The 27,325-nt window shown below is 44.2% G+C and overlaps 1 protein-coding gene across 2 annotated transcripts in view; it reads left to right on the top strand.

Annotated features, from left to right (window-relative positions):
* LOC111872005 (zinc finger protein 1) overlaps positions 1-27,325 on the top strand; it is a 972,125-nt gene that overhangs the window by 873,855 nt on the left and 70,945 nt on the right. Inside the window, exon 1 of one of the 2 annotated variants that reach the window (XM_023866703.2) lies at positions 8,987-9,118. The exons of the other annotated variant lie outside the window; for it this stretch is intronic. Coding sequence (XP_023722471.1) covers positions 9,034-9,118 — 85 coding nt within the window. The 5' untranslated portion in view covers positions 8,987-9,033. Of the gene's footprint in view, positions 1-8,986; positions 9,119-27,325 lie in introns of those variants that run through there. 2 annotated transcript variants of the gene reach the window in all.

The raw sequence follows: 27,325 nt of genomic DNA, 5'->3' as shown, positions 1-27,325 counted from the left end.
CGTTCCTTGTCAACACCTGTTTACAGCTTCACGTGTAACTGTAATAGGCCTATATATGGTATGTATATTTATCCATGTGCTTAACTAATTAAGCACTACGCCACAAAGACGTATGGGGGAGTGCATATATAGACCCAAGTTTACTTGATCTCGTCTGTAGTTGGTGGTGAGTGGTCAGCTTCGCGCCTGGACCGCTTTACCCCCCGGGAAAGAGCCGCCTATACCCATTCGATAGGAGGTTGGGTGGGTCTCAGATTCAGTGTGGATGATATGGAGAAGCGGAAATTCTTGACTACCGGGACTCGAACTCCGACCCCTCGGTCGTTCAGCCCGTAGCCAGTCGCTGTACCTACTGCGCTGTCCCGTCTCTCTCTAATATTATGTTTATGTACAGTATTCGCTAGTGGGGGGTGGAGTCCAACTGGGTCCACTCGGCACGGCGGCCACTCATTGGCCTATTGTATCTGCCCTGGGTGATTATGATGATGGAGAATTTGGTGGAATGAAGATTGGCATGGGAAACGGAAGTACTCGGAGAAATTCCGCCCCTGCGCCAGTTATTCCACCACAAATCCCACTTGACCAGATCCGGGATCGAACCCGGGCCACTGTGATTGGAAGCCAGCGACTAACCGCTTGAGCTATGGCGCGGCCTTTTATGTGCAGTATACAAGGCCTCCGATAGCCTAGGCATTGTATAGCAGATCATGTCCTAACTCATGTAGTTCATGTGCCAACGGCTGCCTAGTTACATGAACGGTCGTATGTTTAACCGCCGTCATTCTTAAGGCTCTTAAATTTTCTGTTCCGGGCTTCGCCTTTTCTGATGTCGCAAACATTTGCATTCTCATGATTTTGTATGACTTCTGCTTGTCGCCTGCACAATTTTGTTATATAATCGTATACATACGGGAAGTTGAAAGCTGTGTGCAAATGGCGGACCGGTGTGCACGTTGGGAAATTTCCAATGGTGTGCAGAACCATATTTTTCTGGCACTGAAACTTTAAGATGTAAATGTCTGCCGCTAATTGCTAGGCGGGGCAAGCGTAAGTCATTTGTCTTTTATCGAGGGTTAGTTTAATATTAGCATTTAATCGCTCACTTTTGAATAGAGAATAGGCTCTAATAAATGTCCTGAAGGCCTTGGCTTCGATCATTTCTACATTCCATCTTCATGTAGAAGATTACACCGAGGTATTTTACATGATCCACGAAACGAATGCACTGTGTGACCAGAAGGTAGCGTTTTAACGTGTTAAATCTGACGGTATATAATAATGACCACTGGCATTTAAAGGGATAAACATTTGTGACTTTCTGGCAGAGTCGTACCAAAGTCGCCATCCACATCTAACACATGACGTGAGTAAACCAGGCACGCGTATTTGGGCTGTGTGGCGTCGATTGTTTATATGAGTGACGAGCGAGAGAGGACCAATGATTATTTTAAATTGCTGTTAAGAAATTCGCATTGAGAAGCCAAGCGAGTGGAGGGAAGGTGGCTTATTCGTGTTAACATTCAGCCTAAATCTTATGAATGAAATATACGTTATCGGATTGGAGTTAATACAAGTCAGTTCACTCTTATATAATGCTTACATTATTTGCAAATAGACTAATAGAGTTGTTTACTCTAATAGACAAATGGAGCACGCGGTGGCGTAGTTGGTTGAGGCACTATGCTACAAGCCGGAAAGTCGGAGGTTCGTTTCCCGATGAGGTCACTGGATTTTTCAATTGACCTAATCCTTCCAGCCGCACTATGGCCCTGGGGTCGACTCAGCCTCTAACAGAAATGAGTACCAGGAATCTTCCTGGGGATAAAGGACTGCCGGCGTGTAAGGCTGACCACACCGCCATCTGTGAGCCGACTGTCTACAAAATGTGGGAGCCTCGACGTCTCACAACCCTATGGGCCTTCACAGCCTGTTTACTTTCTTTTTCTTATTAATAGACAAATATATGAGGCATATATCTCCAAATAATGTGATGTAATCTTAGGACATCTTGTTTTGTGTCTTGTGACGCTGTTTCGCGAAAACTTGCAAGTACACGACCTTACACGAGAAAAAGTTGGCATAGGCACCCTGTGGAAGAAAGCGGCCTCTCATTCTTAGGAAAAGGAGCTGGGATAGCGCAGTCTGTATAGCGTCCAGACCGGCTCTGGGGCCCAATCAGTTTCCTGTCCGATGAGTACTAGGGTCGGGCCGTGAAGCTGACCACACACCATCACCCCATACGTCTTCATTGTGAGATGCTTAATTACTTGTAATTAATTAAGCAGAGGGGAAAATTTACCTTTCTTTTTAACCATTGTGGGGTTGACTTTATAGCTCCATCATTCACCGTAGATGAGGTGAGTGGCCGGCTTCACGCCCCAGCTGATTTACCCCTGGGAATGAGCCCTGATACCTATTGCATAAAAGAATGGTTGGGCCCCACAGATGGTCTGGACGTCGTGGAAAAGATGACAATTTCTGCACCTTCCGAGAATCGAACTCCGGCTTTCCAACCGCTGGGTTACGTTATCACGGAGTTTGAGAACCCCTGCGACATGGTGAAACTAGCAAGAGCGAACACAATGGACCAGAGAACTTGATAAGTTGACAAGATACAAAGTTACCTTATTTTATGGGACTTGGACTTTCATTACCGTGTCGGGCGTACTTAGAGCACTTACCTGGATCATGTTCTCAGTAAGCTGAGCGCAGTCCACATACTCACACAATGTGTCTGTAATGTTAGCCTTCCCTCTACGCCTGCGACTCCAAGCAGGTCCCTTCTGTTAATGCTATCACGTGATCGAGTGACTTTAGACGGGGGTTGAGTTGCTAACTGGATTTATTGGACAATTACACTCGTAACTATAAATAAGCACGGCAGTGTCAGTGAGTTATACGCTCCAAAGTTCACTGTAACTGCAGGACACGTCTTCAGTAGCCACTGCGTCGTAGCGGACGTTCCTCTGGTTCCGGGTTTCCGAACTGTCCCCGGCCTCAGCTTCCAGCGTCTCACTTCTCACAGCTGCAACTCACAACTCGAAGGTCAAGTCACATTGCGACCGACGCTCAGTCAGTCAGTAAATCTTGCTGGGGCTCATGACCAGATATTTATTAGTGTTTGGCATTTACGGTCTTATTTTTGTGGGGCGCCCTCTCTGACGAGAGGACAAGTCTGCCTTTCGTATATGCTGCTGGCCCTTGCCAGCGCAGTCTTTCTTGGGTCCGAGTCCCTTGGGACTCTCGACCGTATTTTACTACGACGGTGAGTCAAATGAAAATCTAAAATTTGTAATAAAAATCGAAATTTCGCGCCATTATCCTGTAAGTTGGTAAATGTGCTACAAACAGCGTGCAGAATGGCCTGTAGGTTGCAGCATAGTGCAGATCACGAACACCGTCACAGCACCAGTATAAGATGGCTGCCCCACTTGAGACTTGCACCAGGGAAGAACAGCGTTCTGTTATTCGGTTTTTGTGTAGTGAAGGTGTGAAACCTATTGAAATTTATTGCAGAATGAAGTTTCAGTATGGTGATGCATGTTTGTCACAGCAGCAAGTGTACGAATGGAGTAGGAAGTTTGCAAATGGTGTGACTTCAGTGGAAGATGCTCCTCGTCCGGGTCAGGCACATCGAGTTGTGACTCCAGAGAACACTGCAGCAGTTGAAGCCATAGTGAGGGAAAACCGCCGAGTGACATTGAATGAAATTGCAGCAAGTTTAAACATTAGAGGTACGCCACGCGGTGCATGAGTGGTTGCGCGGACTACCAAAAGAATTTTTTTCTAAAGGAATTCATGCACTTTGTAAGCGCTGGAGAACTTGCATTGAGCGCGGGGGAGATTATGTTGAAAAGTGATACAGCTTTGTACCACTTGTGCACAATAAATAATACTCAAAAAAATATTTAAGGTTTTCATTTGACTCGCCTACGTATCTCAGATCTGAGACTTCAGTTTTCATCGCCTCCTACGACTCTCAGGGTCACGGTGGAGGTATTCGAGCCCGCCTCCACACGGGGATGGGGGCGTCTTCTCTGAACTATACCTCATGATATATCCCCGGCACGGACCTCACAGAAAACATTACTTCCATTGCCTGTTTTCTCGTTGCCGCGGATACGTATCCGCAGAGCTGTTCCCTAGTAATGGCTGTCGTACTGTCTCCTGTTTATACACAGCTGTTACTTGGCAGTGGGCCTACATGACACAATACATTAACGGAGCCCAGTTTTACAGTTGTAATTATCTATTTGCATACACAATTATAATTGCTGTGGCCGATCACAGTGGCCTCGCGGTTTCTAATCCCACTCAAGGCGTGAATGTCTCTGTGCGTTATTCTGTGTGTAGGTAGCGGGCTTGAGGCGGGTTGATCCCCCGTCCAAGGAGTTCTACCCACTGTTTATAAATAAAAAAACTGAAAAAGAGGCCTAGGTCCACCAAAAGAACTGCAGAACCATAGATTCCTCTACGTAAACTGTTCCTCTGTTGCCGTATTCGGCATCATGCAAAGATGTTTCGGCCTTATAAACATTTAATGGAGCCGGAATATCACAGTCGGTTAGAGACAAGGCACCCGGCTTTACGACCGAAGAATTGGGGTTCGGTTCCTGGTAGATGCAAGAGAAGTTTGCCACAGCGCCCATACTCTCGGGACTATTCCTGTATCTTGTCCAGTGTGCACCATGGGCTTTATCTCAAATGTAGCCTGGCGTCGCCTCCGTACCATAATATTGTATTCTCTGAGACTTGCAGTAAGAAGAGCTGTATATATTTCTTGAAAGACGTTACCCAAACAAAATTTCAGGACCCTGCACTAACCCTTCAGTCTGCTTTAACATCTGCTGGACATCTGCACGCTCGGGTTGCTTCACCTACTTTCTTACGTTCCAGCTGTTGTGGTTCACCCATATGGATGTTCCTGATGATTCTGCAGTACTTATTTGCAGACCTTATCTGCTCTCGCTCAAACACTGGGATCATGGGTTGGAATCCCACTTGAGGCATGGATATCTGTGTGTAGGTAGCGGCCTTGCGACGGGCTGATCACCCGTCCAAGGAGTCCTACCGACTCTGTATATAATTAAGAAACTGCAAAAGCGGCCATGGTCCAACAAAAAGGACCGCCTAACCATATACAGATAGATAGAATTAATTCTATAAACACTAGTGTTTCTCCCACCTCAGATGTTTGCATAGTCGTCATGTTGGCATTAGACCTGTTGATAACAAGAAACATGTTCCTTGCGCATGAGCCATCGAGGAGTATGGGGCGTAGCTTATTCATCCATGCATTCGCAACTTGGCCACCGTAAGGAAACAAATATCTTCTCTCTTGTGCCTCTTTAACGTCGGGAAAAGAATTCCCGTTAAGTGTTGACTGTGGGGATGAAGGGCTTCAGGGTCGGTTTGGACACAATGCGAAGAGAGGCTTCCGGAAGACGCTGGTACTTTTGTCTCATGTGGCGGATTGGAAACTTTATTAGAGGAAGACACACGTGCATGTGGTGTAGCAACCCTCGCAGGGTAGGAAAGTCCGTTAAGTATGCGCATCTAAGTCTTTCACGATCAAGGTTCATATTGTGATATGACGCCTGAAGGCCAGAGTGGTCAACTGCTTGACAACGGTTCGCCACGAAATTAACACAAGTTCCCGCTGCAACGGAAGACGCGGAATAGACCATTGCTAGGCAACTGTTTGGTGGGTATGTTCCCGCGGCAATGAATAGACGCTTAACATACGAACTATTCAAGATGGTGGTCTATATTCGGTTTGCCTGGAACTTAGTTCAGTCGTCACAGTGGAAGACACTCGTAGTCCAGTAAGGACTCTACTCAGTTCAGTTCCTCTGTTCTCAAGCTAATATCCCGGCAGGCTGGCATCTCGAAACTCCACCCAACTCCTACTTCTCAAATGAAGTTTCTTACATCATCTTTGTACAGACCACGCAGAAAACACAGCCTCTCTGTTGCTGGGAAGGCCTGTTTACAGCGCTGTTGCATAGCAACGGAAGCTACTTAAGTCCTGCTTGTGTATTCGTTTTCGCGGGAATGTGTTTACCGAGTTTACGCCTTTCGGGCGTCATGTCACAATAATTAAATTTAGTTTACTTCAGTTCTTTATTTGTTTACATGCTAATGAACAGCTCAGATGACGGTTAAAAATAAGGACGGGCAAAGATAGTAACAAAGACATACACAGAAACAAAGACAAAGCAGAAAACAAAGCGAACTGTGTTATTTATACAAGAACATTCATAGTGGGTAAAGGTAATATTGCTGTAAGAAGAAAGAGCCAGCATAAATTGATTAGTAAAGAACGGCTTTGTCCCAGACACGTTAAGATCCGTGAACACCTCGTCAGCAGGTGGTGCGCATTTAGCAGAGAGACAAATTTAGTCGTGTAAATTGCGGCTTCAATACAACATAAAAGTATCTTCAAGAAGAAGACAAAGTAGATACACCGGTAGAAACATTAATACTAATTACATTTTCTAAAATAACATGCCCTAATTAATTCAGTTTTAGACAACAACCGCGCAACGCTACGGTTTTATGTATATTGGTTCACATTCTCCAAAGGTGTATTCGCTGTAATAATAATAATAATAATAATAATAATAATAATAATAATAATAATAATAATAAACTGTAAAATGTGTATCCATATTAAGACAACGCAGTTCGAGTATTTGGTTTATTTTTCATATAACTCGCCTGATGATGACCTAGAATAGGTCGAAACATGTAGTGTACACTTTTGCATAATAAATATTAAAGATACCATAGTATTTATATTATCTTCACCGTGAAGACACATTTATATTGTGGATTCTAAAGGGTTCTGACGATGGCTATGATGTTTCTGACTCACAGAGATCTGTATGACGTGACAGATTCTTCATGGGTTTTAGTCTCGAGTGTTCAGGTTTTACTCCACAGATGGCAGTAGCGGTAGATACCACATCTCCTCACAAAATGTTCCCCACATTTTTTTTTTTTTGCATTGGTGCTGATGCACTTGGTTTTGTTGTTTATATTTTTAGCACAAATTTCTATCTCCTTTTCTATACTAGTTACATGTGTAAATCTGACAGGAGTTGTCCAATGGTTGAGATTAGCTCTTTCTAAGTGGCCCAACTGAGTAGGTGTCTTCCTTTCTCACATGAAGAAGGAAACAGATCCAGTTTCTGAAACGTCCTGTCCTTTATTACCTAGAATTCCCGACGATGGAAAAAGTACAAAACCTCCGTAATTCTGTGTGACTTTTGTGTTTACATGATTAGCGAACACACAACATGATACCAACCATAAAGAGAGAGTTTAACTTTAGGATCAGACATAAAAAAAATCTGTGATATACCGAGGAAGACCTCTGATACCAACATTACCTGAAAGAGGACAATTTAGAAGTAAGACGAACTTGAAAAGAAACACTGCATCACGTCAGGTGACACCTCCACTCAAGTAGCGTATGGGACAGGCGTACGGCGGAAGCAAACTGCAATGGACAGCGGGAAAGAAGCGATGGATGGCAGCCCTGTCCAAACGTTGATTCAAGAACTGATCGGTATGTGAGCTTGCTGTGTTGTTGGCGCTTGAATGCTGGGATCCTCAAGCTCCACATAATCTCCATTTCATTTCACAGATTTACATTGGAGATCTCGGAGTGTGTTCTGTTCTGTCACATTGTAACTGCGGTTGAGTCTCTAACTTCACGCCCAGTTCCCCGTAAATTGGTGCTGATAGGCATAATGTACTCCTGTAGTCACGTGACGAATTCAAGTTTCCACATGCATTTCAGTGTGAAGACATATTTTGATACTGGTAAACAATAAGCGTGTACTTCATAAGTACAGTACACAGTATTAAAATTGCGGAAGGAGAAGCTTTAGGATTCATAGCATAGTAAGAGTCGTTTTTTTTTAATTCCCATAGTGGGGGGGTGGAGTCCAACTGGGTCCACTCGGCACGGCGGTCACTGATTGGCCTATTGTACCTGCCCGGGTGACTATGATGATGAATTTGATGGAATGAAGATTGGCAGGGGAAACCGAAGTACTCGGAGAAAACCAGCCCCAGCGCCACTTTGTCCACCACAAATCCCACTTGACCAAACCCGGGATCGAACCCTAGCCGCCGCGGTGGGAAGCCAGCTATGACGCGTCCCATTAAGAACAGTAGGATGGAGATTAATAAAAATCTCCTAGATCCGTTTTCTCACTGGGATCGTGGGTTCGAAACCCACTCGAGGCATGGATGTCTGCGTTATCCTGTGTCGTGTGACGGGCTGATCCCTCTTCCAAGGAGCTCTACCGGCTGTAAGATTAAGAAACTGAAGTGAAACAGCGTTTCGCTGATTCACTGTGCTCCAGAGGGCAAAAAGATAAAAAAAGACAAAGCTATTCCTGTAAAAGGCCGTGGGGTCCATAGGGTTGTGAGACGTCGAGGCCCTCACATCTTCTCTATACAATCGGCTCACCGATGGTGGTCAGGTTGTTAGCCTTACGCGCCGGCCACCCTTTACCCTCGGAAGATTCCTGGTGCTTCTGTTAATGCGTGAACCAAACTTAGGGACATATTGCGGCCTGGAAGAATTATGTCAATTGAAAAATGCAATGAACTCATTGGGAATCGAACTCGCGATCTTGCGGCTTGTAGCATAGTGCCTGAACCAACTACGTTACCGCGTGCATAATACATATATGCTTAAATGTAACGCATGTGGACTCACACATGTACGTTGAAGTGAACGATGACTTGTGTAGGAATACACTGTAAATCGAAAACAAATGAAAGTGAACCATCTCTTGGAGAGGTGTGTTATATCTGTCCGAAGGTTCTTTGATACTCCCTTCCTTCCACTTTTCGTTGTAATTCGTGAATGTTCGGGAGAGGGTAGGTAGCTGGTAGCGTGGAGGGGATGTCGATGTGTCTCGTGTTTGGGCCGGCGCACGTCGCCACCAGTCGGGAAGCTCTAGCTCCGAGTGTTGTGAGATGCAGTGGAGACTTACTAGACTTCAGTAGGCCATGGTTGCGCGTGGAGCGAGCATGTTCGGATGTTACGACAGTTATTCATATCGACTGTGGAGTCTAGCCAACGTGTGGAGCCACTGTGAGTACTGGTGGTGGCTTTGCTTGTAATTGTGCGATGTTTCAAGTGGATGTGTTTTAAACACTTTTGTTTTCTGAATCTGATTGCGTTAGAATTGAAATAATTAACCTATAACGTTTTGTCAAATTTCTTTTGTGCATTAGGAATTCAAGTAGTGTTCTGTGTTTATTGCGAATTCGTTTTAATTTAAAATATTAAATTTGGATGAAATGTTACTCTGAAGAAGGCGATATAGTAATTTACAGGGCCGTCGTCTAGAGTGTCAGTCCTGTGTGTCTCATTATTGTGTGAAATTATTTGTTTGTTGATGTGTTCAGATAACACGATTCATATCGGTATGTAGTAAGGGAGCGTTTTAAATTTAGTTTTATTGATAAAGTACCTTGATTTTGAGAACACAAATTAGTTTGGTACTTACACGATCTTGCATTTATTTATAGAGAGTGTTTTATAATTACTTGCGTTTGTACATTGCGTCTAGTGATATAGGTGAGAATTTTACATTTACGTCACTTGCTCACCGTTCACGAAATTTTGTATTACAATGTTGTAAGTAGTTTCATAATATTGTACTCCTGATGCCTGAAAACATTATGGACGTACAGGACACTGAAACATACCAAGAATTGCTTGAGAACAGATGTGATCTCATAAATTGATATTTTATTAAAGATCAGTGATTTATATTTTTTTTACATTCGTAGAAGTTTCGTAAAGCTGCGAAGTCGTGTGTGTCTACTTATCTGTCCGTAACCCTGTTCCTTTAGACGCGAAGGAAGTGTTCTGGAAGGCAGAACGGTTGCTTTTAGAACACGTGTCCCATTATCCACTTACAGTAACTTTGTTTTGAGCGTTTCGGATTTGTAATTTTGAAGGGTAAATGAATTATTTGGAAGTTTGTTTGGACAAACATAACGTTTATTCCGACGCGACGGTTTTGTTTTCCTTTTATGAATACATAGGCCGACGTAACTCGTATTAATTATGCAGTTTGCCTAGTATAGGTAAATGCACTCTAATGGGCAGTGTGCAGAATGTAGAATTTGTATTAAGTAATCCAGTATGTAAGATACCGTTGTAGCGTATGTGTGTCCTTTGTGTAGCTACGTTTCATGTACCTTACCCTTTCTTGTTTCCGTGATATTTTAGTTTTCTGTTATCGCGCAGAGGAGCCGGCATAGCGACTGGCTACGGGATGGACGTTTGAGAAGTCGGAGTTGAAGTCCCGGTAGGGTCAAGAATTCTCTCCAAATCGTCCAGACCTGCTATGAGGTCCACCCAACCGCCCATCCATTCGGTAACGGGGGCTCTTTCCCTGGCGGTAAAGCAGCCGTAGCGTGAAGCTAACCACTCCCCTCCAGCTAGTGCCGAAATCAAGAAAATGCGGATCTATACATCCACCCCNCCAGTTTCTATAATTTCAATCTTTGTACTTATATATATATATATGTTTAAATGGGGAAGATGTGAATTGGAACAAGTGATTAATTTTTAGCGTTTATATGTCGATTTCGCCTTCGAGTTGTAATTAACAGTTTCATTCTAACGAGTTATTAATACAGATAAGACAATGTTTTATTGTAGATTTAATTCAGCGAGTATTGTAATTATGTATTTTCCAACCTTTTATTATCGAGTATTGTACTTACTGTTATTGTTTACAAGTTTTATATTGTGAGCGAAATAATTGTACCAATAGACATTTCGAGTTGAGAGACTTATTTAGAAACTCACATTCCAGACACATTATGTTTCTATGACAATTAATTATTACCAAAATCACGAACGAGACCAGACATCGTAGTTTTGAACATGTATTTCTATTTATTTATTGAACTGTTACATGTTTCATGTTGCACCTACATTTGGAGCTCATTACGTGATTACTCTGTGTCCGTAACTGTACAATGAATGATAAGGAACGAGCTCATTTTCACGTTGCTATTGCGCACTGTGATTATTGTGGCCCATCAGTTTCAAAAATACGAAAAAAATATGATTTCCTTTTTGTATGCAGCAAGAATTAGAATCGTGTTGTTTCAGAAATGTTTATTGTCAAATATGTTTTAATTCGTGAAGGCAAGGATAAACCAAGATGTCAGAGGTCAAGTTTCGTAATACGTTAGCCACAAATCCAGATCAACTATTTCTGATTGTCTTCGTATTGCCAATAATTTCGCAATTCCTACTAACATGCTACGTTTATGAAGTAAAATTCTGACCTTCATAATCTCCTGACCCCATTTGTCAGTCACAAGTGTAATTCGGACTGTATAGAAAAAGGCTACGTTTACTTTTGGCCTATGTAGAGGGGGCCGCGCGGTCTAAGCCATGAATTGTCTTCTGCCGCTCCAACTCTGGGTTCGTGGGGTAAAGACATGGGTGTCTGTTTATGCTGACCTGTGTGCAGGTAGCGGCCTTGCGACGGGCTGATCCGGCGTCCAAGGAATCCTACTGACTGTGTAAAACGTTAAGAAATTTAAAAGCGGGGAAAGCCCAACAAAGGGCTGTAGAGCCATAGGTAGAACGTTCAGTAACATTAGATGCTGTGTGGTTGGGCTTGAAGGCTTATTTTGGTATTCGTCTCAAGTTCGTGCACTTTTTCGAACCCATTAAGAGTCTCTTCAACCACAGAACTTGGTTTATTTCAGCTCTCGGATGTTAATTAGGAGATACTGTGTATGTTTTCTCTTTTATGTTCAGCGTCTCCACATCTGCATAGCTGGAACTTAACATTTTTATGGTCGCATCGTCCCTAGGAACAAACTCATTATGAAATTTAATGACTTGTCGCGTATCGTCTTGAGTTTAATCTGCTGTGTGCTCTTTTGAGAACCTCCCCGCTCTAGTTTTCCGAAGTGAATGTTCTGTCATGTCCTCAGGAGCCTTGTGCGTGGCGTAATCTCTTTGAGATGAGATCACTGTAGTTTTAGGTAAGTGAGAATGACCCATACAATTGAGAGAGCGTAGACTGAGAGCTCAAAGCAAGATATTGCTAAATTCTGGTTCCTTGTTTGCCGTACTCATCCACCCCGAAGACTGAGGCGATATGTTCCGCCGAAACGTTGATTGTATTTTCAGCGGTCTAAATGACGTCAGCCCATAGCTCCCGCTGGGAGAACCTCAAATCACGCGTATGAGAATGGAAGTCTGAAAGTGTTTTCATTCCTAAATCGGGGGCACGCGGTAGCGCAGTTGGTTGAGGCACTGAGCTACAAGCCGTAAGGTCGCGGGATCGGGATCTAGTTCCGATGAGGTGGATTTTTAAATTGACCTAATCCTTCCAGCCCTACTCTGGCCCAGGGGGCGACTCAGCCTCTAACAGAAATGAGTACGTGGAATATTCTTGGGGGTAAAGGGCGGCGGCGCGTAAGTCTGAGAACCTTACCGCCGTCTGTGAGCCGATTGTGAGAAAATGTGGGAGCCTCGACGTTTCACAACCCTATGGGCCTCCACGGCCTGCTACAGGGATAGCTTCACCATTCCTAAATCAACTTTTGTCACCGGTGAGTCAAGATAAATGCAGAGGTCTGGCCTTCGTTTACTGTCATTTTCATTTCTTGAAATGTGGTGTGGCCCAGAAGTCAGGTAACCGAAATTATTCTAACGGGAACATTCAGGTTTACACCTACCCGCCAATTTGTGAAACAGCATCACAGCGTCGTGAGTTGTGCATTTAGCACGGAGGATCTAATTTCGAGTTTTTTGTTGTTGTTGTAAATAGAGTGTCATAAAGAAAATTCAGAAATATTTTAGTGTGCACGTTACTAACTAGTTAACTGACTTTTGGGCCAACCTGTAGTATTCTTATTTTGTTACGAAATCAATATCTATGTTTACCTCACCGGCAGCCATTAATATCCTCCTGTTGGAGTGCCATTGGTTACTTCCACAGCTGTGAAATGTCGCCAGATGCAAGCCAGAGTTTTTCCTCAGTCCAATTAATAATAATAATAATAATAATAATAATAATAATAAAGGTATGGTAAAATTATCCCTGTACCTAATGAAGACGTATGGGGGAGCGGAGGGATTGTTCCACTATCATAGGCTTCTGCAGTGGATGGAGGTATGTGGTCAGCTTCATAGCCCGGCCACTTAACCCCCGGGAAAATAGCCCCTGGTTTGGTGTGCTCCAGAGACGGTCTGGACGTTGTGCAGGAGAGAAAAACTCTTGTTCCTGCCGGGAATCAAACCCCAGCCGGCCACACCGTAGACCGTCGCTACAATGACTGAGCTATCCTGGCCCTCAGTAATAATGATAATGATAATAATAATAATATGGTACCACCCAACTGACTCCATGGTGCACGGTCATTTTTGAAAAGCTAATTGTGGGGCTCGTTAAGAAACATCCGGAGGTACGGAGCCCACAGGTCAATAACGCCCCCACACACAAAACTGATGATCACGTGACCGTCTGGCAGATGCTTTCTGGTGTTTAGGAGAAACATATTACCTCCATCTTGCGTCATAGCTCAAGCGGTTAGTCGCTGGCTTCCCACCGCGGCGGCCCGGGTTCAGTCCAGGGTCTGGTCAAGTGGGATTTGTGGTGGACAAAATGGCTCTGGGACGGGTTTTCTCCGAGTACTTCGGTTTCCCCCGCCAATCTTTATTCCACCAAATTCTCCATCATAATCACCCGGTGCTGGTACAATAGGCCAATCAGTGGCCGCCGTGCCGAGCGGACCCAGCTGGACTCCACCCACCACTTATCGAATTAAAAAAAAATACCTCCATCTTCAGCGACTTTTGACTCTGAAAATGGAGACAGCACGTTCCTCTGAAACATCTGTAAACTTGTACCGGACTACACAGTTTAACATCCCACGAGATTTGTGACGTTTCATTGGAAATAGTTTAAATTGTTTTTGCGTAAGTGAGCATGGACATATTCCGGGTGGGTAAGATGAGGCTGACCTCGCTTATCACATGGAGTTGAGTTAATTGGAGTAGAACTCCACGTGTCGCTGCATCTTAGCTTAGCTATGCTTCAAGACTCCCCTCTGACTTGTGGGATTGACCCTCTAGCCTAACATGCTGCGCCTTCGAGTGTCGGCTCGCCACACGCCACGATTTCTGTAGCTATTTCTGTTGTATTTTACATAACAATAATAAGTAAATAAAGGAACCGCCTCTGTGGTCTAGTGGTCAGAGATCCTGGCTACAGATCCAGAGGTCTCGGGTTCGATTCGCGTTGCTACCACATTTTCTCATAAGTAGTGGGTCTGGAACGGGTCCCACTCAGCCTCGTGGGTAAAATTTAGGAGCTACTTGAATGGGAAAGTAGCGGCTCCGGTCTAGAAAACCGAAATTAACGGCCGTGGGGATTCGTTGCGCTGACCACGCGACACCCTCTATCCGCAAAAGTTGGCACTAACTTCGCTAACAAGCGGCAGTCGCTCGGTCGGTATACTTCACTTGCGGACTAAAAGTCATGGGAGTCTTTTTAAATAATAATCATTTGCAAGGGTTGAGCTTGTTAGCCCATTCCATCCCCAAACATGAAGAAATTTTCTTTACTTGAACAGGTCACCTGCATCCTGAAAACCTATCTTGCAGGGTGAAAGATTTTCTTCAGGCTTTCCTTCTCTTAAATTTACCCATTATGATTCACGAGTTCCACCTCTGTTTTTCTATCAGTGGATGTGTTTGTTTCAAGTGGTCTTACCTGTTTTACTGGTTTTGTATTAACATGGAAACACTGCACACTGAGGAGTTTAATGACTTATACTCTTCGCCAAATAGAATGAGAAAGAGATGGGCAGCACACGTGGAACGCATAGGGAGAAAAATGCAAATAGGTTTTTGGTAAGGAAGTGACCACAAGGAAAACCTAGACGTTGGTAGTACAAATATTGTGTTTCTGGACATTATCCATCGTCCTGTTTATTTTTCTAAACGTTTCTGAGACTGGATACTGTTTCTGTCTTCAGGTAAAACGTCCTCATTTGGACCCAGTCGATGATATTCGGAAACATATTATTTGTGCTTATGTACCGTCGTCACAAGCTTTTAGATCCTATTTACTAGGTTAATATTGAAATTAATTATGCACTCGCTTAAGATATGAGAAATTCATGAGTAGCTAATCGACTGGTGGCTTCTTAGGAAGGATTCAGCTCCATGGAGTTAGTTACGGAAAGGCCGCGCCATAGCTCAAGCGGTTAGTCGCTGGCTTCCCACTGCGGCGGCCCGGGTTGGATCCCGGGTCTGGTCAAGTGGGATTTGAGGTGGACAAAGTGGCGCTGGGGCTGGTTTTCTCCGAGTACTTGGGTTTCCCCTGCCAATCTTCATTCCACCAAATTCTCCCTCATCACCCGGGGCTGGTACAATAGGGCAATCAGTGGCCGCCGTGCCGAGTGGACCCAGTTGGACATCATCCCGCACCAAGCGAATTAAAAAAAAAATAGTTACGGAAACATTTCGAATAGTTCTGAAATTTCGAAAAAATTTACAGAAATAAGTTTCCTGCCAAGGTTGTCCGGATATCTGTACATAGAAATAATTCGTAAACACTGTAGACCATTGTCTTGAGCAAGGAGGGCAGCGCATTGCCTGTGTATCCCTACCCATTTTCTTTATCCTCGTGTGCATGACAGCGTTGGTGCATCTAAGTGCAGTACGCTTGTGATAACCTCTCAACTTAGAAGACGGATCCCTTCGCTCCATCTGATTATGCATGGTTTGTTTACGGTTCGAATATTGCCCGTTCTGCAAGAGATGTACCAGATTTGCCTTGCCGTTACTGGAGGCGTGGTCTCAACATCGTCTGGGACGTTATGAAGGAACACGTCGCATCCAAGCCAAGTAACCAGGTAGCAGTTCCTCGGAAACGTCGGTTGACTTTCAACGGACTTGCACGGCGTTTTATCCCAGAGGACAGAACTCTTCATAACCGCCGGTGTGGGGACCTAAGACCCTAGAAAGCAATGTAGGCCTCGCCATAGCTCCAGCGGTTAGTCGCCGGTTTCCCACCGCGGCGGCCCGGGTTCGATCGCGGGTCTGGTCAAGTTGGATTTGTGGTGGACAAAGTGGCGTTGGGGCGGGGTTTTTCCGCGGACTTCGGGTTTCCCTGCCCATCTTCATTCCACCAATTGCTCCGCAATCACCCTCAACTATCATCTGGGGCTGGTACTATAGGCCAGAAGTGGCCGCAGTACAAGGGACTTAGTCCCAGCCCACTAACAATAAAAAAAAAAGTAAAGGTATCCCTGTAACAGGCCGTGGAGGACCATAGTGTTGTGAGACGTCGAGGCTCCCACATTTTGTAGACAGTCGGCTGCTACCTGGCGGTAAGGTTGTTAGCCTTACTCGCCGGCCTCCCTTTACCCCCAGGAACATTCCTGGTACTCATTTCTGTTAGAGGCTGAGTCGACCCCACGGCCATAGTGCGGCGAGAAGGATTAGGTCAATCAAAAAAAATTCGATGACCTCATCGGGACTTAAACCCGCGACCTTTCGGCTTGTAGCATAGTGCCTCAACCAACTACGCTTTCACGTGCCCCTATGAAGAAGAACCATTTTCATATTGTGACAAAAATAACTGGTTCTAATTCGGATAATCGGATTTATTTATCTCTCAATTACAATTAATACAGCTCTTCAAATCACTATGGAGTCTTCTTGTTATTTCGTCTTTAGTCAGCCAGTCAGTCTGTCAGTACTCTTCTGTCCTAATCTGTACCCAATCTTCACGATTCACTAAGGACACGCTCCATTCCCGTCCTTGTACTCTCAACTGCTGAACCACCCTGGACTCTCCTCAGCTGCAGGCGGCATCATTTTATATAGCCGCTACACGGACAACGCAGAAAACAGTTGTATTGTTCAGTAGCACAGACAACACAGAAAAGAGTCACGTGATCACTGTAAGGGGCAGTCCCTTGGCGCGCTGATTGTTTTTTTTTGCAACGAACCAACATTCGTCCTACTGTTGCGTGCGCGTTTGGCAGGGTGTTTGTTGGGCCGTTGCGTGGCAGTGCTTTGACATGTCACAGTACGACTATGCAACAGTGTGTGTGATATCTGATGCTCGTATAGCGAACTTGATGACGTTAAGACTTCTTGCTACTTTGTACACTCAGATCATATCACTCGTTCGTCTGTATTTATAAATGTCTGCGTTGTGGTTCCTGACATGAACCTCTTTATTATTTTGCATAGCTTAAGCTAGATAATTTAAAATTGGCAACGTTTATATTAAGCTAATATTAATGTGGCTATGAAGATAGATATTGCCATAACGCTCAGATATTCCAAACGTATTCTCACGACCTTAACATCTGTTCCGTTCAGTACGTCTGCGCTTTGCAGCCGCGCAAGCCTCTCGTAAGTTGATCTATTCACTGTGCTCAGTCCCGTAACCGCAATAAGGCTTGCTTCCAAATATGGAGGAGCAGTGTAGATGTGCATCGTTGTAGTCGTACTATTATAATATTTCGTTGTGCATTTTGTAGATAACATCTAAAAAGCTATGCCTGTAACAGGCCGGTGGAGGCCCTTAGGGTTGTGAGAAGTCGAGGCTCCACATTTTCTTTAGACAGTCGGCTCACAGATGGCGGTGAGGTCAGCCTTATGCGCCGACCGCCCTTTTATCACCAGGAAGATGCCTGGTACTCAATTCTGTTAGAGTGTGGTTCAACCCCAGGGACATTTGAGGCTGGAAGGATTAGGTCAACTGAAACATTCAGTGGTCTCACCGGGAATCGAAACTGCGACCTTCCGGTTTGTAACATAGTGCCTCAACCAAATACGCTACCTCGTGCACCAAAGATAACTTAACAGTTTCACAAAATTTTTATTAGGTCGTAGGTACCAAGTTTCTTGGTAAAGAGGTGCAGTCATTTTGCAGTAACATGATGTCTCTATGTTCTGTTATGAAGATTTAGTCAGAGGGTTTCTGTTAAACATTTGGTCAGAGTCAGTCAGTACGTCGGCTCTGACCAGATATTAGGTGCTGTTTGACAGTTTTTGTGTTGTCCGTGTTGGGCTCCGTCTCTGACGAGAAGACAGGTCTGTCGTTTGTCAGTGTCATTTGAGGAGTAATGCCAATTGTCAGATTGTACTATATTTATATTTTGCTACATGGTTTTAAAGAATTGTGCCCGTATATGTACAATGCAAGGCCTTAAAACGTTTGGTAAGTACAGGGCGTGTTTTATGCCTCACATCCGAGTTACGCAGGAGCAGTGTCTGTAGAGACACTCAGTTCATATTAGTAACATTTGTCCCGTTTCTTCAGTCTCTCTCAGTAGGGCTAACTTCAGAAATGCGGCCTGAGCGGTTCGTTGTATTCATGAGTGTGTGTTGGGGGTGGCGGGGATGAAGTCAGGCAAGGATTGAACACAAGTTTCTAAGCAAATTGTCTGCCCTCCACTTGGAAAATTTGCCTTCCCCTTGGAAAACAGCTTCTCGCCTAGGGAAAGTTCCTCTCTCCCTGGGAAACTGCCTCTTTAAAAAACTTCATCCTTAGGAAAACTTGCCCTTTTCTCGGAAAACTGTCTTGCTCCTCGGATAATTAGCTGTCCTATCGGAAAACTGGCTCTTCCTTTTGACAACTGGCTTTTTCCTCTTGGAAAACTGACTGGCCTAGCCACTCAGAGAAAATTTTAAGACGCCCACCCTGCTCATTCAGTGTGCGCAGACGAAAGGCGCAGTGTCCCTACTACGTAACGCACGACACACGCAACCTGTCCGTGGAGGGATGTGAAGATACGGGACCCGCATGGCATGCGGTTTGTCTTCAGTAAATCGGGACGTAAGGACATGGGCCTGTACGTTGATAGCGCATTCACAACTAATGCCAGTGTGTCTCGTTAAGGTTTCAGCATAAAGTAAAGGCATCCCTGTAACAGGCCGTGGGGGCCCATAGCGTTGTGAGATGGTTGTCAGCCTTACTCGCCGGCCGCCCTTTACCCCCAGGAACTTTCCTGGTACTCATTTCTGTTAAGAGGCTGAGTCGACCCCAGGACCATAGTGCGGCTGAAAGGATTAGATAAATTGAAAAAATCCACCTCATCGGAATTCGATCCCGCGACCTTCCGGCTTGTAGCATAGTGCTTCAGCCAACTACGCTAGCACGCGCCCTTAACGTTTCATCATATTTGTTTTAATGAACGAGTGGAAGAGAGAAGACCTTGTTAGCCTACTTTTGTCCTGAATCGCTGAAAGCCCAGTTCCTTAAGCAGCCCACTCCATTCTCGCTTATTGATATGAAACAGGAACAAGTGAAGCTCAGTTTTTCAAGCACCCGGTTTTTTTCTTATTATTCATGTATTCACCGTCATCTCACGTGCAACTCACTAAAATTCCTAAAATTCAAAATTTAAAACTTCCAGTTGCTTCAAGTTCTGTGTCTCTGTTTAACATATCTATTACACAACATGTTTCATCAGGTGCATTCAAATTGCTGGAGAAACTGCTACACTTCTATATGCTCAAGTCGATGCTTTAGCATGTAGTACCGTTGCTATGCAGCGGTCGCGATAAGGAACACTCGTTGCTTGGTTACGGCCGGTAAATACGTTAACGATATCCGTGCTATCACTAGGCAACCGCCTATAATAGAAAAACTGTTGGGAGCGGTGTTTTCTGTTAATGTCCGCCCGGAGGCTATATAGCGAGGACCCCAGGTCGGCTGAGTGCATTAAGTTGCGGGGTATTCGCCGGATAGTAACGATGCGGGCAAAGAAGATGAATCTCCGCTGTTAGAAGCCATTGCTAGGAAACAGCTGTTGGAATAGATTGTGTAGTGATTATAAAATAAGTAAATCGGCTATGGCTCTGTAATTACTTGTAGTTCCGATTGGCATGTATAAGCTTTCAATAAATTCACCAATCCAAACCCCGCCTAATGGTCACACATAAATACGTGTTGATACTTTTCGTTTTGCGCAGCGTGTGGCGTGGCGACGCGTTTCCTTCTGTAACGCCGTGTGTAGGTGTTAGCCTGTTTAATTTCAGCTTATTTATTTGAAGTTGGAATAAAAATGAAACGGTGTTACTTCTTTTTCTTTATGTATTCAGAACACAACTTCATTCATGAGTAAAGCGACGCCTCGATATAGGCAACATAATTCGACTGATGATACTGATAGTCTACTCTTTGGAACACTATTTCATCTTAATGACCAATGAGAGATGGGCGGAGTAGCCTAAATGACAGTCGAACTTTACTGTGATTGAACTAAAGACTTCAGGGTGGGAAGACAGCGAACGTAAGCTTCCAAACTTCCTCATACGTTTATATGCAGGAGAATATTTTTTTTTAGTGATGATTCCTGTTTGTGAGGAAACTATCTGGACCCCTGCCAGCACTGGGGCACCTGTCAACCAGAATGAGTTCATCTCTGAAAGGAACCCAACACTTGCTACTTTACAGATCCGCTTCTCGGCCCCAACATTAATAACGGCACTAATGGGCAGTCCTCTTACAAACTGCCGTGTAATTTGCTCAGGTTATCTCTTGTCAAATAAGAAGACGATTCTAAGCAGTTTCTTGTTCAAGTTCCAAGAACTGCAGCTTAGTTAAATGCAGGTAAGGTGTTAGGAACTGTTCATTATGCAACTGTCAGTTTCAGACGTGTGTAAGCGGATGGAATCTACTGTTATGCTTCTAAGAAACAGTTGATGCACCCAATCTAATTACCCAAGTGTCTCACTTGTATGAACCGTGTAAGCCTACATAATTTTATCGGGAAACAGGAGAGGGACGCGTAGGAGCAGCATTGGACATGGCTGCTGCTTTTCTACGTTGATGCAGATTTATTGGCAATCACATGAATATCGCAGTGTAGAGAACAGAAAATCTCTGTTAGGCGGTAGTAAGGAAGTTCGTCCAGATATAAACGGAGAAAAGTACGTAGTCCTGTCTCATTGGGAGAAATTAGGACAGTATCGAGATATACAGATGGCTACTGAAGCCCTTCTGGGGGCACGCGGTAGCGTAGTTGATTGAGGTGCTATGCTACAAACCGGAAGATCGCGGTTTCGAGTCCCGATTAGGTGGATTTTTTTCAGTTGACCTAATCCTTCCAGCAGCACTATGGCCCAGGGGTCGACTCAGCCTCTAACATAAATGAGTACCAAGAATATCCCTGGAGCCTAAACAGCGGCCAGCACGTAAGGCTGACAGTCTCACCGCCATCTGTGAGTTCTAGAGAAAATATGGAAGCTTCGACGTCTCAACCGTACGGGTCTCCACGGACTGTTACAGGGATAGCTTTACCCTTTTGCTAAAGCCCTTCGGGTGTGTGTATACAGGGTGTCCCAGGAGGAATGGACCAAACTTCGGGAGGGTGTTCCTTATGTTAAAGTATGCCGATGTAACCCAAAACACCTATGTCCAAAGTTGAACGGTTACGGAGATAATGGCCCAAGAAAAGTGTGGTCTTCTGGCGGGTCCACGCACTATACCTGTCAGCTGTGTTCTCTTATCTGTTTGTCCTTGAGTGTCTGAATCACACTAGCCGTAAGCTTATGCGCTACCTACAGAGGCTACAGTGTACTTTGCGGCAGCGTCGTGAATGGTTAGTAAATTACGTGTACTAGTGCGGTGTTGCTGAAATGCCTTTTGTGTTTTCACACGTGGAATATTGTGATATGCATTTTGTGTATGGATTTTGCGGTGGCAATGCACGTGCTGCTGTTGAAGAATACCAAAGGCGTTTTCCCGATCGAAGGATTACATATCGAAGTGTATTTACGCGGATTCACCAGACATTGCGTGATACTGGTTCTCTTCCGAGTGTTTCTGTGCACTCTGAAAGGGAGGATGTACGAATGATAAACACACGAGAGAACATTCTTGAGATGGTTCAGAGAAGTCCGTGTCTGTCCACTCGCAGAATGGCCTCTCGCATCGGCGTATCACATATGCAGTTGTGGCGAACTTTACATGATGAAGAGTTCTATCCTTACCATGATCAAAGGGTACAACATCTGGAATCAGGCGACCATGCTCAGCGTACGGATTTGTGCCACTGGATAAAAGCTCATCCCGAACTGTTAAGCGTCATTTTATTCAGTAATGAGGCGTCTTTTACCCGGGATGGTGTAAATAATTTACGAACTGTGCATACGTGTNAGAACATTCTTGAGATGGTTCAGAGAAGTCCGTGTCTGTCCACTCGCAGAATGGCCTCTCGCATCGGCGTATCACATATGCAGTTGTGGCGAACTTTACATGATGAAGAGTTCTATCCTTACCATGATCAAAGGGTACAACATCTGGAATCAGGCGACCATGCTCAGCGTACGGATTTGTGCCACTGGATAAAAGCTCATCCCGAACTGTTAAGCGTCATTTTATTCAGTAATGAGGCGTCTTTTACCCGGGATGGTGTAAATAATTTACGAACTGTGCATACGTGTGGTCCCATAATAATCCACATGGAAACGAAATTCCAAAAGAGATTTCCCGTGAATGTATGTTTAATACAGTTATGTGGTCGGCTTATAGCGCAGTCAGCCATGTTGCGTCAGCGCTTGCCAGTCATGCATCATGTATAGTGCTTGGAAACCTAAGGACAATTATGACATGGCGAGCGAGTATTTGTACTTCAATTTTATGGTTTCATGTCACTCACAAGTTAGTTTGATGTTACGTACATTATTAACATTACAGAAACCACACATTCCTGCCAGTTTTAATATGTATTTTGTAATCAACTAGTGTGTAACACCGGTCAAAGTTTCACACTTCTCTGGCCATTATCTCCGTAACCGTTCAACTTTGGACATAGGTGTTTTGGGTTATATCGGCATACTTTAACATAAGGAACATCCTCCCGAAGTTTGGCACATTCCTCTTGGGACACCCTGTATATATATCTATCATAGTTCAGATATTTGTGAGTGACAGTGACAGAAACATTCAGAAAGTAACTCAGAACGGATATCAATTCGTATGACGCTTCCCTTCTCCTTATGAACTTAACTTGTTCTGTTGCGTTGAAGGCAGAACGTATTAGATATTTGAGAACAAGCCGCTGAGGAGAATATTTTGGTGGTGAAAGCTACATAGACACCTAATGGGGTTTTCCGTAATTTGTCCTCTTTACCGAATATCAGGATATGAAGCCGAAGAGAACGGGAAGAGTGGGGTAGATTCTTACAAAAATTTGGGCGAAAAAGAATCTGAAGGAAAAACCATTTGGAAAATGTGGGCGTAGATGGGAGCTTGAGTAGGGTGGAAGGGTGTGGGCTGCATTTGTCTCCCTCAGATTAAGGCCGGTAGGGGTGTGATCTTCTGACCACTAATGCATATTCAGCATCCTTAAACCTTTTCATGCTAAAAACGAAATGTCTTTCTGAGAAGCAGTGGCGGAACTAATTTGGATTTATTAGGTGGGGAGAAGATAATGGAAGTGAGATACTCTTCCACATTTCAACAATTAGAACTTTTCAATACTAAGAATTTACGTTATCATTGGAAATACGTCAACAGAAAATGGTTTCATAGAAATATCCAGTGTGGAAAGTGTTAAAATGAAAGGGATTTTTGAGTATCACGACTTCTCAGTAGAAGTAGTTGAAAGGAAAGGGCTTTTGCCGAAGTCACAGAAAATCTTTGAACACATTCTAAAAACAATACGATTTCATAACAATAAAACGAGTTTAAGTATTAACTAAAAATTCTTCTGAATTTGTAGGAAAACAATAGTTTAGAGCTTGCAGTAATTTGGGTTATGGAATTTAATTGAGTTAATTAACTTGGCCCTGAACAGGATTTGAGGTGCTTACACCGGTGGTTACCAAGTGTTCCATCCACTGCGATGTTGTCCCATGTAGTCCGTTGAAAGTCAACCGGTGTTTCGCAAGCAACATAACTCCATCATCAGGGTCAAAGAATTAACCAAACAAGAAACTACGGTCCACGGAAACGCCAGTTGACCTTCAATGCACTACCTGGCGTTGTACAGTATGCGCCAAAACATTCACTACTGAAACTCGCGCATCTCGAACGCTCATGTGCTTTTGTGGACGGGCAAAGCTCCAGCCGCACGTGTTCCCAGTAGTGAAAAGGAAGTTGTGTTGTGCAGTTGTTGGAAATGTATCTCGCGACGGAGGAAAAAGTATTCATAGTTGAGTATTAATTCCGCTCATACGGAAGTGGTCGCCAGACAACTCACTTCCTTGGTTTTGAGTGGCCAGATGTCGTCCAGAAACCGCTACACAGTACACGTGTGACGATATGGTGTGCCGTCTCAGCTCACGGTACATTAGGCCCCTATTTCATTGAGGGTGAGGAAGGCAATGCTCTTACCGTCACCCAAGAACGCTACAGGGACATGGTGATCGGACCATTTCTTCAGGATTTGAGAAGGTTCTGTCGTGCAAGGGGCCTTCACATGAATATACAGTGGTACCAACAGGACGTCTTGTCATTTCAGTACTGTATTTTTGGCGCATACTGTACTGTATGTTAGGATTAAATACTATGTTATCCTTATTAATAAAGCACCCGTTAGTGATACAACAGTATTTTTTTAAAGATAAAAGACATCTACAGTATGTGTCTCACTAAACATGACACTTTTAATACTTTACGATGTTGTTAAAAATCATAAGATGTCATTAAGATACTAAAAGTGATCATCAAATTACTAAAATGTCTCTAGTTTTACATATGTTTCTTCTCACTTGATAACATGTTTCGGTCGCATGTGGGCCATCATCAGGCAAGTTTCCTTTTATTTTCGGGTAGACCACTGCACTGTTCACTTGTCTGTCGTCATTGTTTAGTTTTTATCTCACGACTATAACGCCGCCATTGTGCTCTTCTGCGGCCATCGTAGTTTTTGCGTGTCGAATTTCCCCCGTATGTGTGTTACTGTTGTCCCTGTACTTAACTAAGCACTACGCCATGAAGGCGTATGGGAGAGTGGAGGTATAGCTCCACCTTGGACCTGTGGAGTGGAGAGAAATCTCACCAGCTGGAATATATTATCGCAATTTAGAGTGACTATACGGGCTTTTGATTTATGGCAGGATGAATTGGACTCTTTGATACAGCATTACACACATTCTAATGTCCACAGCCACGTCTTCACTGCCGTTTCTTGGTAGCGGCTTCAACGGTGGACATTCCCCCTCCTCTGAGTTAGGTAAAGTCGTTCCTATGCGTAACTAAGCACAGCGCCATGAAGGCGTATGGGTAGTGGATGTATAGATCCAAATTTTCTTGACCTCGGCACTATTTGGAGGTGAGTGGTCAGCTTCACGCCCCACCCGAAATACATATCTAGACGAGATGGAAACGTGAAAATTCTTGACCCTTTTGGGACTCGAACACTGACCTCTCGGTCGTCTAGCCCGTAGCCAGTCACTGTACCGACTGTGCTATCCCGGCTCCTCCCCTTCTTCTGGGTTCCCTAACTGTCCCCGGCGTCAGCTGCCAGCTTCTAATAGCAAAAGCGTACAACAACTGAAACTCAGCAGTCCGCTAACTCACCAACTCAACTCAACTCAACTCTTAGTAGTAACTGCCCTACTTATAATGTTGACACGAATCTCTCAGAAAACACCTATATTCTGTTGCGGTTTACATGCCATTGCCTAATAACAGGCCGTTTAGTTTGTTTCGCGGTCGTTGGCTAGCAACGTGCCTACATAGCACATGAATAGGCGGATGTAGTTGCATTGCCTGTTCTGTCNTTCAGCGCCTTAAATATAACTAAAATTAGTTCTAAAATCCTAGACACCAAAAAAAATTTTTTTTTGTAGGCCTGTATCCGTTGCGTAGTTTATTTATTATAATAAATAAACTACGCAACGGATACCAAATTTTATTGCTCTGAAGCAGAGATAAACTTATCGAGTTCTTTTTTACATAGTTCACAGATACTCAGTCTGTCCACCTTTGTTAATACGGTTGACATCTGTATGATAATCCATTTGGTCCCACAGCCGTGTCAGCATATCACGGTTGAGCAGAGTCCCAGCAGCGGTGATACGGTTGCGAAGATCCCTGAGATTAGCAGGCAATGGCGGCTTTCAAAATAACTTTGCGGATTTATTTTCTGTCGGCGTAAGAATTCCCATGATCCGATGCATAGTTTATTTGTTATGAATTTTTAAAATGTTTCACGGACTTATGAATAACCCTGTATATCAAGAGAGAGTCTCCTACGGGAGTCTGCGCTAATGTGAATTGAGGCAAGATTGTCTTGAAGTAGACGAAAAATGAAACACGAAATGAAAACAGTGGGGGCTCTAATCATCCAACATGGCCGGCATATCTTTGATGTTGTAAGCCGACCATGTTATTCTCTTTGTTTACACATAAAACCAAAAGTCGTGAGTCATTCTGAGGTCCGAACAGATGGCGGCCTCTGTTGATTGGGACAACGTATAAGATGTGTGCTCGCTGACTTACGGGTTTACAAAATAAAAGAATGACCCCATTACTGTAGCAACAAGGGACATACTCGTTGTAGTTAAGCTTAAGACCTTACTATTGACCTTTCACGTTAGTTAACCCCCGTGCCGTAGCAACCCAGGGGTGACGCAGGGGCTCTGCCCTTCGACATCGTCGCTTGACGAAACAGATAAGCATCTGATGATGTTTTTTGTCTCTCGGAGTTCTAACGCCTTTGTATAGAAGACACGTGTGTGAAGCTGGCTTTGCCCCTTAACCCGCCTCGTAGTTAAAAACTGCAGACAGAGATCAGTAAATGTGATATTTGTTTAAAAGTGACGCAGTTTATTACATGATAACAATTGGAGCTGCTCCGAACGCCATCTTGGACACTACGTGGACGATGTTTCTGGTTATAGGTGGTAGGGCCGTGATTGGTAATTGATAGGTACCCAATTCAGAGACACCGTGTAGTCTGACAAATGTTTAATGACGTGTCCAAAACACTTAGGCTATTGCTACCATTTTCAGTAAACAATCATTCTCTTCAGTGCTTGCGTGGTTTATATACTTTACCATGAAGATGGAGGCAGTATGATGCTAAACTTCACATCCGAGCTGGTGTTTAGTTAGGGAAAGTTGCCGCTGTGCTGAGCTAATTAAGCACTACTCCATGAAGGCGTATGGGGGGTAGATATTTAGATCCATATTTTGTTTGCCCCGGTTCTAGTCGGAAGTGAGTGGGGAGTTTCACGCCCAGGCCGCTTAACCCCTGGGGAAAAAGGCCCCGGTACCCTTTGGATAGGAGACTGGGTGGTTACCAGAGCTGGTCTGGACGCTGCGGA

Source organism: Cryptotermes secundus, unplaced genomic scaffold (assembly GCF_002891405.2).
Source record: "Cryptotermes secundus unplaced genomic scaffold, Csec_1.0 scaffold133, whole genome shotgun sequence".
Lineage (NCBI taxonomy): Eukaryota > Metazoa > Arthropoda > Insecta > Blattodea > Kalotermitidae > Cryptotermes > Cryptotermes secundus.
Note: the sequence above shows the minus strand (reverse complement) of the source record. Positions and strands in the feature narration are given on the sequence as shown.